This window comes from Mesoplodon mirus (genome assembly GCF_964341445.2).
Source record: "Mesoplodon mirus genome assembly, chromosome: 18".
Taxonomy (NCBI): Eukaryota; Metazoa; Chordata; class Mammalia; order Artiodactyla; family Ziphiidae; genus Mesoplodon; species Mesoplodon mirus.
In genome coordinates this window covers 51962255-51974713 of record NC_138994.1, presented here as the reverse complement: position 1 = coordinate 51974713, position 12459 = coordinate 51962255, and the positions used below count along the sequence as shown (strand labels likewise).

The 12459-nt window shown below is 47.9% G+C and overlaps 1 protein-coding gene across 2 annotated transcripts in view; it reads left to right on the top strand.

Moving 5' to 3' along the window:
• Positions 1–9483: 9483 nt before the first annotated feature.
• NXN (nucleoredoxin) overlaps positions 9484–12459 on the top strand; it is a 146018-nt gene continuing 143042 nt past the window's right edge. For both annotated transcript variants that reach the window (XM_082605021.1, XM_082605020.1), the window contains exon 1: positions 9484–9964. In XM_082605021.1, the coding sequence (XP_082461147.1) occupies positions 9593–9964 (372 nt within the window). In that variant the 5' untranslated portion in view covers positions 9484–9592. The remainder of the gene's footprint in view (positions 9965–12459) is intronic.

The following is a 12459-nucleotide window of genomic DNA, read 5'->3' as shown; positions in this document are numbered from 1 at the left end:
ATGATAGGAAGTGGAGGTGGCTATGGCCGGACGGAGAGCAAGGGAAGCTGAGGCTGCTACTCACACCAGCCAGCTGTTGTCAATGGAATTAATGATGTGGGACGAGCATTGCCATGAAAAGCCGAATTTATATTATGCTGAATCAATTAAAGTGCTTCCTAGCTTGCAAACTGAGGACCTGAAGGTTAACTGTGAGACGGCACCGTGTATGAGCCCAGAAAACCTTCTGCAGTAGTTTCCGTGGTACTAAAACAGATCCCCAACTGTTGTATTGATCCAGACTAGCAGTGTATCTGGGTGTATCAGCTAAGAGAAACATCAGTGGAAACAGAAGGTGGTGAGGTAGCCAGTCAACAGAGACAGAGATACCTCTTTGGTAGCCAGAGTTCTCTGTGCCGCAGAGCAGAGCCTGTGGTTCACTCTGCTTCTGCTCCCACCAGACCACTGAACCAGCGTGTCCTAAGGTCCCTGGTGACTCCCCAGCTGTTGAGTCTACTTCAGACCTCATTTCACTTTACTGCTCAGCTGCGTTTCACGCCGTTGACTCCTCCTCCTTCTGTGAAGAAACTTCAAAGCCCCTCTCCCCTCGCTACGCTACAGCCTCTCCGGTTTCTCCGTCTTCGGTGCAGGCACCGCTGCCTGACCTTTTCCTGTTGGTCCTCTCAGGGCTTCATCCTTTATTTTCTCACGCAGCTCACTCTACCTGAGCAACTCATCCGCACTCGTAGCTTCTACTACCACCTCTAATGCAGGAATGACTCCCAAATCTTCATCTCCAGCTTCGACCCTTCTCATCAACACAAGAACCAGTCATTTCCTGTAGGCACCTCTAACTCAACACACCCTGCCAACCACCCATTCCTTCCAGATGAGTGAGGGGCCCAGGGCTCTGATTCATGCTGAGGTCTTAAGAGCCGAAGCTGGATCTGAGAGAAGTTGGGACAGGGCCCTAGGCAAGTCCCAGGCAAGGTGGCCTTGGAAAGCAAGGAATGATCTAAACAATTAATCCCTGGGACTAGTTAGAGAGCAATAATTAATCCCTAAATGAAGGGTCTGCCCCAGATTTCAGGTACAAGCCAAGTCAGCATGTGACGAGATCCACTGTAACCATGGTGAGGGAGGGAGGGAGACTTTTATGGAACATAATCGCCGAATCACAGATGGAGACACAGATACACTGATCTGGTATCTCTCTTCCCCCACCCATCTCCTTCCATAGGCGGAGTGCGTTTCACCTGATGGAAAACTTGAACCTCTTCAAGCATATTCCGAAAGTGAGAAGTGGTTTCCCATGTCTGTTTCCCTGGCCTGAATCTTTGCCAGCACCCTAGGGACTTTATCTGACCACAGCTTCACTAAAAGTCCAGCTGCTCTCATGTTACAGGTTGTCTGTTCCGGCCGCAAGGTTACAGAGGTGGGGCGATATCTCAGTGGGTCAGAAAGAATAGGAGACGCTTCAGGATGAATGAGATTCACAGGCAGGGTCGTAGGAAGTCAGAACACTCTGAGTTGATGACCCATCACTTGAAGGACTCCAGGTCAGGGCACAGATGGGGAGGTGCTGAACTGGAGGAGAGCCTGATCGTCTCTCGCCCCAGGTGTCCGGGAGAGCCTGACTGGCCTCTATTTCTCTCAGCATGTCAGGAGTGCAGAAGTAAAAGAAATAGCAGGAGTGGGATGGAATGAGGAGGTCCAAGTTGAGAAGTGCAGTGTGTCCTATGTGGAGTTGAGTTGGCTGTGAATTTGGTAACAGTGAGTAGTCTGAATAGTCCCGTTGTTGGCAGGAGGTCTGGCCACGTAGGTACTCTGAGTAGCCAACTGAGTCACCATGCGTGGTGGGTACTGGACAAGTGACTTTGTATTAAAGCTTTTTAAAAAAATTTACTTATTTTATTTATTTTTGGCTGTGTCGGGTCTTTGTTGCTGTGCACGGGCTTTCTCTAGTTGTGATGAGCGGGCTTCTCATTGTGGTGGCTTCTCCTGTTGCAGAGCACAGGCTCTAGGCACACGGGCTTCAGTAGTTGTGGCACGTGGGCTTCAGTAGTTGTGGCTCGCAGGCTCAGTAGTTGTGGCACACGGGCTTAGTTGCTCCATGGCATGTGGGATCTTCCCGGACCAGGGCTTGAACCTGTGTCCCCTGCATTGGCAGGTGGATTCTAAACCACTGCACCACTGGGGGAGCACTCACTTAATGGACTCTTAATTGGTCTGCATGCCTCCTATCTTGCTCTTCTTCAAACCATCCACAGAATGGTCTTTCAGCACTGAAGTGTGATCATGTGCCCTGCTCAGAATTCTTCTCTGTGCCAGGATAAAGCCTAAACTTGGTGTGTTGCTTCTACAACTTGTGCCCAGGAAGACACATATGCTTCTGCCCAAGTTTAGTGCTTCCTCGAATATTTCCATTCCTAGTTGTCTGCTTTTTTTTTTTTAATTTGCTATTTTAACCATTAAAAATTTTTTTTCTTTTAAAAAAATTTTTGGCCATGCCATGCCATGCCATGCGGCAAGCGGGATCTTATTTCCCCAACCAGTGATCGAACCCATGCCCCCTGCAGTGGAAACACGGAGTCTTAACCACTGGACCACCAGCGAAGTCTCTCAGTTCTCTGCTTTTGATAATCTCTTTTGGATCTGAAAGTGGTGGCTCAGAATCATTCGCAATAATGTGTGGTCTTTAGTGTTTCAGAGGTGAGTTTGGACTTTTGGACTCAGTGTCATTTCTTTGATTTGTACCTTGTCCTCAGTCAAGTGTAAATTGTTACAAAATATTTATTATTATTATTTCTTAATTCTTTTTGCCTTTAACCTATGATAGCCATGGTGACAAGAGAGGTATCCTGTACTGTTTCCAGTGACAGATCCTTAGACTCTGATTCTGATGGGTGGTCTTAATGTTCCGGAGCAGATTTCTTCCACAACTTAATTGTTTGGAGGTTTTATTTACTCACCCAGACCCAACAATCCAGATTGGCTTACTATCTCTTCTGTTGTTGCTTTGACTTTGCTTATGAAAAGCTATATTGGAGATTTGGCCTATAGTCTGGCAGTCTGGTGGATGTTTAGGACCTATTTCAGACTCAGGTAATGAATCATACACTCTGGCTATATCTGCATTAGGGTCACATTGATGACAAGTTGTGATCCTGAGATTTACTCTGAAAAGTATTGGAGGCAAATAGGAATATGCATAATGTCTTTCTAGCACCTCACACTTCTGACTCAGAAAAGAGTTAAGAGGCTTCAAAAACTAGAGACCGGACTCCTGCTTTGCTGAGGGATAAAATGAAATATAGAAAGAACTATGATGGTGAATTCCCAAGGTCATATATCAAGTTGGTGCCAGAAAGAGAAGCAGCACACTTCTGCTGTAACCAGTGAGGACAATGCCCCTCTTGCCCTTCCCTCATCTTGATCTTTGTCAAATCTCACTCCATATTTTGTTTCACTTACCTCTCTATCAAGCAATTTCCCTTATCAGTGGATCTGCCACCAAAGCCCAGCTTTTAAAAAAGGAAACGATAAAACAGATGCAAAAACTGTACTAGGGCATTAATCTACAGGTAAAATCTTTTTACAGGGAACTCCCAATTAAATGGAATACATTTTTTGTTTGAATCAATTTTGATTCACATTTTGTTGACTCAATTATTTCTTGAACTAAGTGGACTTGGAAAACTTTTATAATCAAAGTGTTCATTTTGTGCTAACAGCTTTGTTTTAATGGCATTTGAATTTGTGTGTGTGAGACATTCTGTCTCTTTTAGTCTGAGTTGTCCTGATGTACTTTAAATATTTCTTTCTCCACTTATAGCATCTTATCCTTGAATAAGTTCTTATTTGAAAATGCAAAAAGTACTTTCTTTTTGGACTAGATAATACCTTCCATATTTTTCTCACATTTATTCCCAGTTCTTCAATTTCCTTGCCTAAGCAACCTGTTACTATTTCTTTTTCTTTTTCCTTTTTTTTTTTGGCCGCACTGTGTGGCATGTGGGATCTTAGTTCCCCTATCAGGGATCAAACCCGCGCCCCTGGCATTGGAAGCGCAGAGTCTTAACCACCGGACCGCCAGGGAAGTCCCCTGTTACTATTTCTTAAATGTCTTTCCAGATATATTTCCTCCATACATGAGCATTATATTTGTGTATACATATATATGTTTTTTTCTCCACTTAAAAATTTACAAATGGGGGCTTCCCTGGTAGCACAGGGGTTGAGAGTCTGCCTGCCAATACAGGGGACATGGGTTCGTGCCCCGGTCCGGGAAGATCCCACATGCCGCGGAGCGGCTGGGCCCGTGAGCCATGGCCGCTGAGCCTGCGTGTCCGGAGCCTGTGCTCCGCAACGGGAGAGGCCACAACAGTGAGAGGCCCGCGTACTGAAAAAAAAAAAAAAAAAAAATTTACAAGTGGTAGCTTAGTCTTTCCTACCTATTCTGCACCTTACTTTCTCTTGTGCTACATCTTAGAGATATTTCATATCAGTGCAAGAGATGGTTAATTTTATGTGTCAACTTGACTAGGCCACAGTGTGCCCAGGTATTTGGAGGCAGTATATTCCTCATTTGGATGTGTTACTCTGGCCTGTTTACTGAGTGACCACAAAAGTTGCTGGTTTTGAGGGGGTCCCCGAACACGGGAAGACTCTGCAGAAGGTCCAGGCTGCTGTACAAGCTGCCCTGTCCCTTGGGCCATATGACCCATCAGATCCGATGGTGCTTGAGGTAGGTCACTGGCAGATAGGGATGCTATTTGGAGACTTTGGCAGCTCCTATAGGTGAGGCCTGCCATTCTCCGTGGTAACTACTCTCCTCTGGAGAAACAGTACGTGGCCTGCTACTGAATCTTCATAGAGGCTGAACACTCGGGCCACCACGCATCCGTTACCATGCTACCTGAGCCGTCCATCATGAACTGGGTGTTATCTGCCCCACCAAGCCATAAGGTCGGGTGTACACAGGGACACTTCCTCATCAGATGGATGTGGAATATATGCGATTGGGCCCAAGCAGGCCCTGAAGGCACAAGTAAGTTACGTGCTCATGGAATTCACTGGTTACCGTGTTCCTCACCATTCTGAAGCAGCTGGTTTGGTGGAACAGTAGAATGGCCTTTTGAACATTCAGTTTACAGCACTAGTTCGGTGGTAGCACTTTGCAGGGCCAGGGCAAGGTTCTCCGGAAGACTGCGTGTGCTCTGAATTAGCATTCAGTAGGAGGTGCTATTTCTCCCATAGCCAGGAGTCACGGGGCCAGGAATCGAGAGGTGGAGGTGGGAGGGGCCCCGATCACTATTACCCCTTGTGACCCACTAGCAAAAGTTTTGCTTCTTGTTCCCACAGAGTCATACTCTGCTGGCCTACAGGTCTTCGTTCCAAAGGGAGGAGGGCCTCCACCAGGAGAAACGACAGTGATTCCACTGCACAGGAAGTTAAGACTGCCACCTGGCCACGTTGGGCATCTCATGCCTCTGGGTTAACAGGCAAAGAAAGGAGTTACTCTTTTGGGTGGAACGATTGATCCTGACCACCAAGGGGAAATTGGACCACTAGTCAACAGTGAAGGTAAGGAAGAGCGTATCTGCAATATGGGAGACCCCTTAGGGCATCTCTTAGTTATCATACCCTGTGATTAAGGTCAAAGGAAAACTACAATAACCTAGTCCTGGCAGGACTACTAATGGCCTAGATCCTTCAGGAATGAGGGTTTGAGTCACTCCACCAGGTAAAGAACCACGACCAGCTGAGGTGCTTGCTGAAGTCAAAAGGCATAAAAAAAAAGGTAGTAGAAGAAGGTGGTTATAAATACCAGCTATGATCACATGATCAGTTGTAGAAATGAGGGCTATATTGTCATGAGTATTTCTTCCTTGTTATGAATATATGTGTGTGTGTTTGTATTTGGCAAACATCTTTGTTCCTTTTATCTCTTATTTCCTTATAATGTAACATAAAATGTATTGACTTTATATTATAGTATTCAAGTATTGTTAATTTTACATCATCATACTTAAGTTACGGGATATCAAGGTGAGTAAACATCCTCAACGACTTTACCATCTCTTATGGGGATGGAGTCAGTGCATTTTTGCTTGTATACATGATACTTGTATCATTTTAGGCAGGATTATGATCTTGTTATTGTCTTTATTTGGAGACTAAGTATGGTTTAAGGAGATGCATATGGGTGCCAGGTTGACAAGGGGTAGACATGTGATGTTTAATTTTGTGTGTCAAATTGACTGGGGCGCGGAGTACCCAGATATTTTTTTAAATATTTATTTATTTATTTGGTTGTGCCAGCTCTTAGTTGCGGCAGGCAGGCTCCTTAGTTGTGGCTTGCAGGCTCCTTAGTTGTGGCTCACCTGGCTCCTTAGTTGCGGCACACAGGCTCCTTAGTTGTGGCATGCGAACTCTTAGTTGTGACACGTGAACTCTTAGTTATGGCATGCAGGTGGGATCTCGTTCCCTGACCAGGGATCGAACCCAGGCCCCCTGCATTGGGAACACGGAGTCTTAACCACTGTGCCACCAGGGAAGTCCCGAGTACCCAGATATTTGGTTAAACATTATTCTGGGTGTGTCTGTGAGGGTGTTTCTGGATGAGATTAACATGTAAAACAGTAGACTGAGTAAAGCAGGTTGCCTTCCCAGTGTGGGTGGGCCTCATCCAATCAGTTGAAGGCCTGGATAGAATAAAAAGTAAGGGAGAATTCACTCTCTCTGCCTGTCTTAGAGCTGGGACATGGGTCTTCCCCTGCCTTTGGACTCAATACAGACTAGAACTTACACCATCAGCTCCCCTGATTTTCTGGTCTTTGGACTCAGACTGGAACTAACTATACCATCAGTTCTTCTGAGTCTCCAGCTTGCTGACTGCAGACGTTGGGACTTCTCAGCCTCCATAATCATGTGAACCAATTCCTTAGAGCAAATCTCTCTCTCTATTGGTTCTCTTTCTCTGGAGAGCACAGACTGATACAGTGTACATAGAAACCTCCTTAATTCTTTTCAATGACTAGATTGTATCCCAAATGATGAATGCGCAATCCTTTAACCCTCCTCATTGATACATAGTTAGGCTCTTTCCAGTTTTCCAGTCTCTTCCTGATTTCACCAGTGTATCAATAACTATCTGTACACATACATCTTTGTGCACTTATGCTACTATAACTGAAGACCAAGGAATGTGATTTATGAAACTTAAAGGTGACAGATACGTATTTGTTCTGTGCATGTTTTGTATGACATCATGTGCCTTAGAATGCAGCTTCCCCAAAGAAAAACTGTAATGTGTAAGTGCTATAAATGTCAGGTATGTTGTGGCTCCTTAACACATATTTTAAAACAATAATAATTTGCAGAATAGCGGGTCAATTCATGTAACGTAACTAGCTAAATACCAGTTGGGACATTTTCTTTAAGTGGGTCTCTTGAACTGTATACTCAGAGAGAGTGCTTTCCATAAGCCAAAGGATGTTGGCTATTCTTTACAGGAAGCCCAGTGAGTCTCCTCAGGCTTCTTCTTGTAACAAACACCCACTAGAACTATGATTTTGGAATCATTTCCATTGCAAATCCCCTCTTTCCACACCCCTTTAAAAGGCAGCTGCAGTATTTGGCATCTTAACCAAGGCCTGCTGCACCAACAATTCTCTAAATTTTATTTATATTTCATGTGCAGTATGTTCAAACTCTCACTTTCCCAGGTGCCAGATGCTGGTTTGGACACACTCCAGTAGAAAGTGCTTTCCTGTCAAATAATAAAAGGAAAATGCTGAACATACCACCTCTTTATACAGACTTGCATATAGTATACCAAAGTTAAGTACTCTAATCATGACTTCACTATTTTCCCCAATTTGCAATCCCCCCTAATTCCCTCCTCACCTACGTCCACACCAAATACTTTGTCCCTCGTCTTCCATAGGATGCTTATGGTCCTCGTCCATATCTTCAGTGTTCACTTGGAAACGTCAGGGTGTAGGAATCTATCTGTCTCACATGCTTTGGATGGGGCCTGATGTAACCCACCCACGGATGTTTCAAATATGATTTGGATGAGAAAATAAAACACTTTAACCCACTTTCAGTATTTTAAAAGATATCTAACAACTTAATGTCTGCTATGTTAATAGCTTTTACATGTTTTCACTAAAAAGCGATGCTTTCCATGTGTTGGATAATAACACTGTCCCTGCAGTCGCACAGAATTTTGGCATGACACTAAAAATGAGCTTGGAATTCGCCTTTATCATAGGTTTCTTGCCTGCCTAAAGGCAATCCTCAGTCCAAAGATCCTACTTGTGAAATGAGCAGCAGTGTTAGGTGGATGCTGAGAAAGTGGACATCGTTTCAAGAGATTGCCAGTCCACTCGTGGCGCCCGCCTCCACCTCCACCTCTTTCACCGCTTTATGTGGTAACATTTCACTGAACTGAAAACTAGTACAATTCCATGTTCTATCCCAGAAAATTGGGAACCTTAAGCGTGAAGACTTATGTTTGTGCCAAAAGCTTGCAGTTATATTCTGAGGTTTAAATGAACTCTTGTAAAGCAGGCTATGATTTGTGTGTGTGTGTTTGCGTGTGTGGAAAGCCGCTATAAAATGTAGACAATTCTGCTTGGCTGCCAGTATCTCGTTTTCTTTTTCACCCTTTCCACTAGATGGCGGTAGATGTCCAAGAAATAACTTGCAAAGGGCTGGTGGAGAGCTGTGAGAGGGGCATCCCATCCTTTCACTGGGCTGTTGGTAGCTGAGCTGACACACTGTTGTTCCTCTGTTGCGGGTGGGCATTGTGTACATTTTATTTTTTCGACTGTGTGTGTGTCGGGGTGGGGAGACCGGAAGACTTGCCACAGACCACCTGTTTAATCCAGGTTCTCTCTAACCGTAGGGTAGCGTCTTGCCAGCTGGGGGGAAAAATCCCTAGAATTTTTCTCAACTATCAACAGACTTAATAGAAGCCACGGAACCGGTTCAGGAAAGCAGCCAGCTTCGATTTAGAGATGCCGTGGCATCTGGTCCCTATATTTGTGGAGATGGAAGAGAGCCAATCGCTGGTGAGGAATGGCCGCGGCGACCTGGGGACTGAAATCCCACAGTGAGACCTGCGATCAACCCACAAGTACTTATGGATTCCCTCCCATGTGCCTAGCACTAGATCAGAAGCTACACAAGAAATAAAAGAGGTGGCGTTCTCCAGTCCTCTTATAGTAGAGAACACGAAACATACACACAGAGAAGTAAGTGCCGAGCAAGACCTAGCCTTGATGAAGGTAACATTGTGTGAAGATGGGAAGTCCTCCGCCAGGGTTGTCTCCCGAGCACTTAGGCCACGCGGCGGGAGCCCGCGCCCCCTACGCCCTCTGCAGCAGCCAGTGCCTAGGCGGCTAGCACTGCTACAGAGGGGGCGTGGCGTGGGCGGGCCCCAAGGGCGGGGCTTTCTTTTCCCCAGTGCCCGCCGCCGCAGCCGCCGCCGCCGCCGCCGCCGCCGCTGCTGCCGCCTCTGCCCGCCGCGCGGACCGAGGGAGCGCGGTCGCCGCCGCCTGCCTGCCCGGGTGCCCGCGTGCCCGGGCAGCGGTGGGCCAGGATGTCGGGTTTCCTGGAGGAGCTGCTGGGCGAGAAACTGGTGACGGGCGGCGGCGAGGAGGTGGACGTGCACTCGCTGGCTGCCCGCGGCATCTCGCTGCTCGGGCTCTACTTCGGCTGTAGCCTGAGCGCCCCCTGCGCGCAGCTCAGCGCCAGCCTGGCCGCCTTCTACGGCCGCCTGCGGGGGGACGCGGCGGCCGGGCCAGGGGCTGGGGCCGGCCCGGGGCCGGGGGCCGGGGCGGCGGCGGAACCCGAGTCGCGGCGCCGCCTGGAAATCGTTTTCGTGTCCTCGGACCAGGACCAGCGGCAGTGGCAGGACTTCGTGCGGGACATGCCGTGGTTGGCGCTGCCCTACAAGGAGAAGCACAGGAAGGTGAGCGGCGCCGGCCTCGTCGGCGTCCCCGGCCTGGGTGCGCAGCCAGCGAGTTCCCGGGAGCCGGGTCCTCGCCGTCACACACCCCACCCCGGGCGCCCCCTCCGCCCCCTCCTCCGTCTCCTCCGCCCCCTCCTCCGTCGTGCACGAGCTTCCCCTCCTGCCCCTCAGCGTCCCCTGCCTCTGCCCGCCTCCCCGTCCCGGGACCTCGCCGGCTAGAGGCTCCCGCGGCAACTCCTCTGTGCCGGTGCCAGGCCGCGCCCGCTGGGGAAGTTTGAAACCCCCGGGACCCCCACTCGCGTCCTGGGGAGTCGAGAACCCGGTTCCCCCATGGTGGGAAGCTTCGAGTAGGGGGTGGCTGCGCTCGGGGTTCGCGACTCGGTGACCCCCACCCCCAGGCAGAGGCGCGGGGAGGGGTCGCTTCCTTCCCTCAGCACTAGACTCCCCGCGGATACCTGTGGTGGTGGGGGAGGGCGCTAGCCCCCTACCCATAATGCCTGAACCAGGAAGTTTCCTCTCTTTCCGAGAGAAATCGGCTTTCCTGGGGCTCCCTCCGGCTGTGGCCGGGGACCCGGAGGCCGAGGCTAGGCCGCCAGGCGCCCTTGAAGGGGGGGTCGGCCGCTTACCGTGGCTTCGGGCGAGAAGGAGCTCGCTCGTCTGCCTTCGCCTTCCCTCCGCCCCCCACCCCTACCCCGGGCTGAACTAGTGGCCCCCGGGGGAGCCTTTCATTGTCTGGCTGTCCAGCCATCCTCACCAGATGCCTCTCGGGCACCGGACCAGACCCGTCCGCGCAGCTCTTAGTTGCTTGGTTGGTGGGCCAGTGTTGCCTTGACATAGAATTAAATGCTGAACTGATCCCATAGGTGCAGATTGACCGGAAGAACGAGGATTGGGGGAAATTTATACCTTGCTGTCAACTTATCATCTCCCGCCCCCCCCCACCCCGTTTGCTGCTGAAATTAGCTTGGAGTTTTGAGTATGTCTGTTGGATGAAGATGTCTGTTTTAATAAAACGAATTCAGGAAATTTTGCCGTGAATCGAAACAGAAAAAGTTTTGGAGCGCTTTTGCTTAATTAGTATGCCTGATGCAACGTGTGAATCCAGCCCCTTCCTTTCCGGAGGAAACTCTCATTTTATGGAGTGGACAGGAGAAGGGCTCTTCTGGGGGCGTTCAGGGCCGCCATGTGCTGCTTTAATGTGTACAGAATCTTGTTGAGAAGCATGATTTAAACTTAGTAGAGTAAAAGGCTTAGACTGTGACCCCATATGTCTCGAGTAAATCATCCATGGAAGCAGTGTAAGGTACAGGCTTGGTATTTAAAGTATGAAATACAGTTTAACAAATACAGTTTGTAAATTTAACATTGGAGAAACATGGGCTCACTAACCACACAGAGGCAAAACTTGGCGTTTTAAACACTTTTTAGGTGATCTTGCCCATATTTGATTTATATGGTGCCTGAATATGAATAGCTAGTCCTTTTTTGCTTTAAAACATGGGAATCCTTTGTTTTCCTTGGTGGTGGTTTTTATGATCGTTTTGGGGAGGAGTAATGTCCAGAAAGTGATTTATCAAGAAATATTTTCATTGTTATGTCCATTTTCTGTTGTAGACCAAAGTCCATGTAAAATAATGTCCTTATTGGGCAATACAAATGAATTCTAGCTTTTGCAAATACACAGTGATGGTAAAATGTTACAGACCTGAGGCCTATTGTTGTGCTTTTCTCCACAAGTGGGGGAAATAAATTTGCTGGATAGTAAAAATATGGGGCAAATTGAGATGTTTAAAAAAAAAATTTGAGATGTTTTGCAAATGCTTAAAGCTTTTTTTCCAAAAAGGAGAATATCTGATATGACATAGGCCGTGCCTAGTTCATTGTGCTCTGGCCAGTCCTTTTACATGAAAAAAAAGTGGTCTGTGGCTCCATCCTGGACTTGCTAATTCCACCAGGATGAGAGTCTGGATGACACAGGACAGAACCTCATTTGAAAATACAGTTCACATTGCTGGCCCGTGCCCAAACCATGGTGCGTTAGCATCTTAAAAATTTATTTTTGCTCAGAGCTTTTCTGACTCACATTCTATAGTTCATTTTGTTGTCTAAAACAAGTCCAGGGCGTCCCTGGTGGCGCAGTGGTTAAGAATCCGCCTGCCAATTCAGGGAACACGGGTTTGAGCCCTGGTGGGGGAAGATCCCACATGCCGAGGAGTCCGTGCGCCACAACTACTGAGCCTGCGCTCTAGAGCCCTGGAGCCACAACTACTGAAGCCTGCACGCTTAGGGTCCGTGCTTTGCAACAAGAAAAGCCACTGCAATGAGAAGCCCGCGTACCTCAAAGAAGAGTAGCTCCTGCTCACCCACCACAACTAGAGAAAGCCCACACGCAGCAAGGAAGACCCAGTGCAGCCAAAAATAAATAAATAAAATAAATAAGTTTATTAAAAAACTAAAACAAGTCCAGTTTTCGAGGAGGTAGTTTCTGCTCCTTG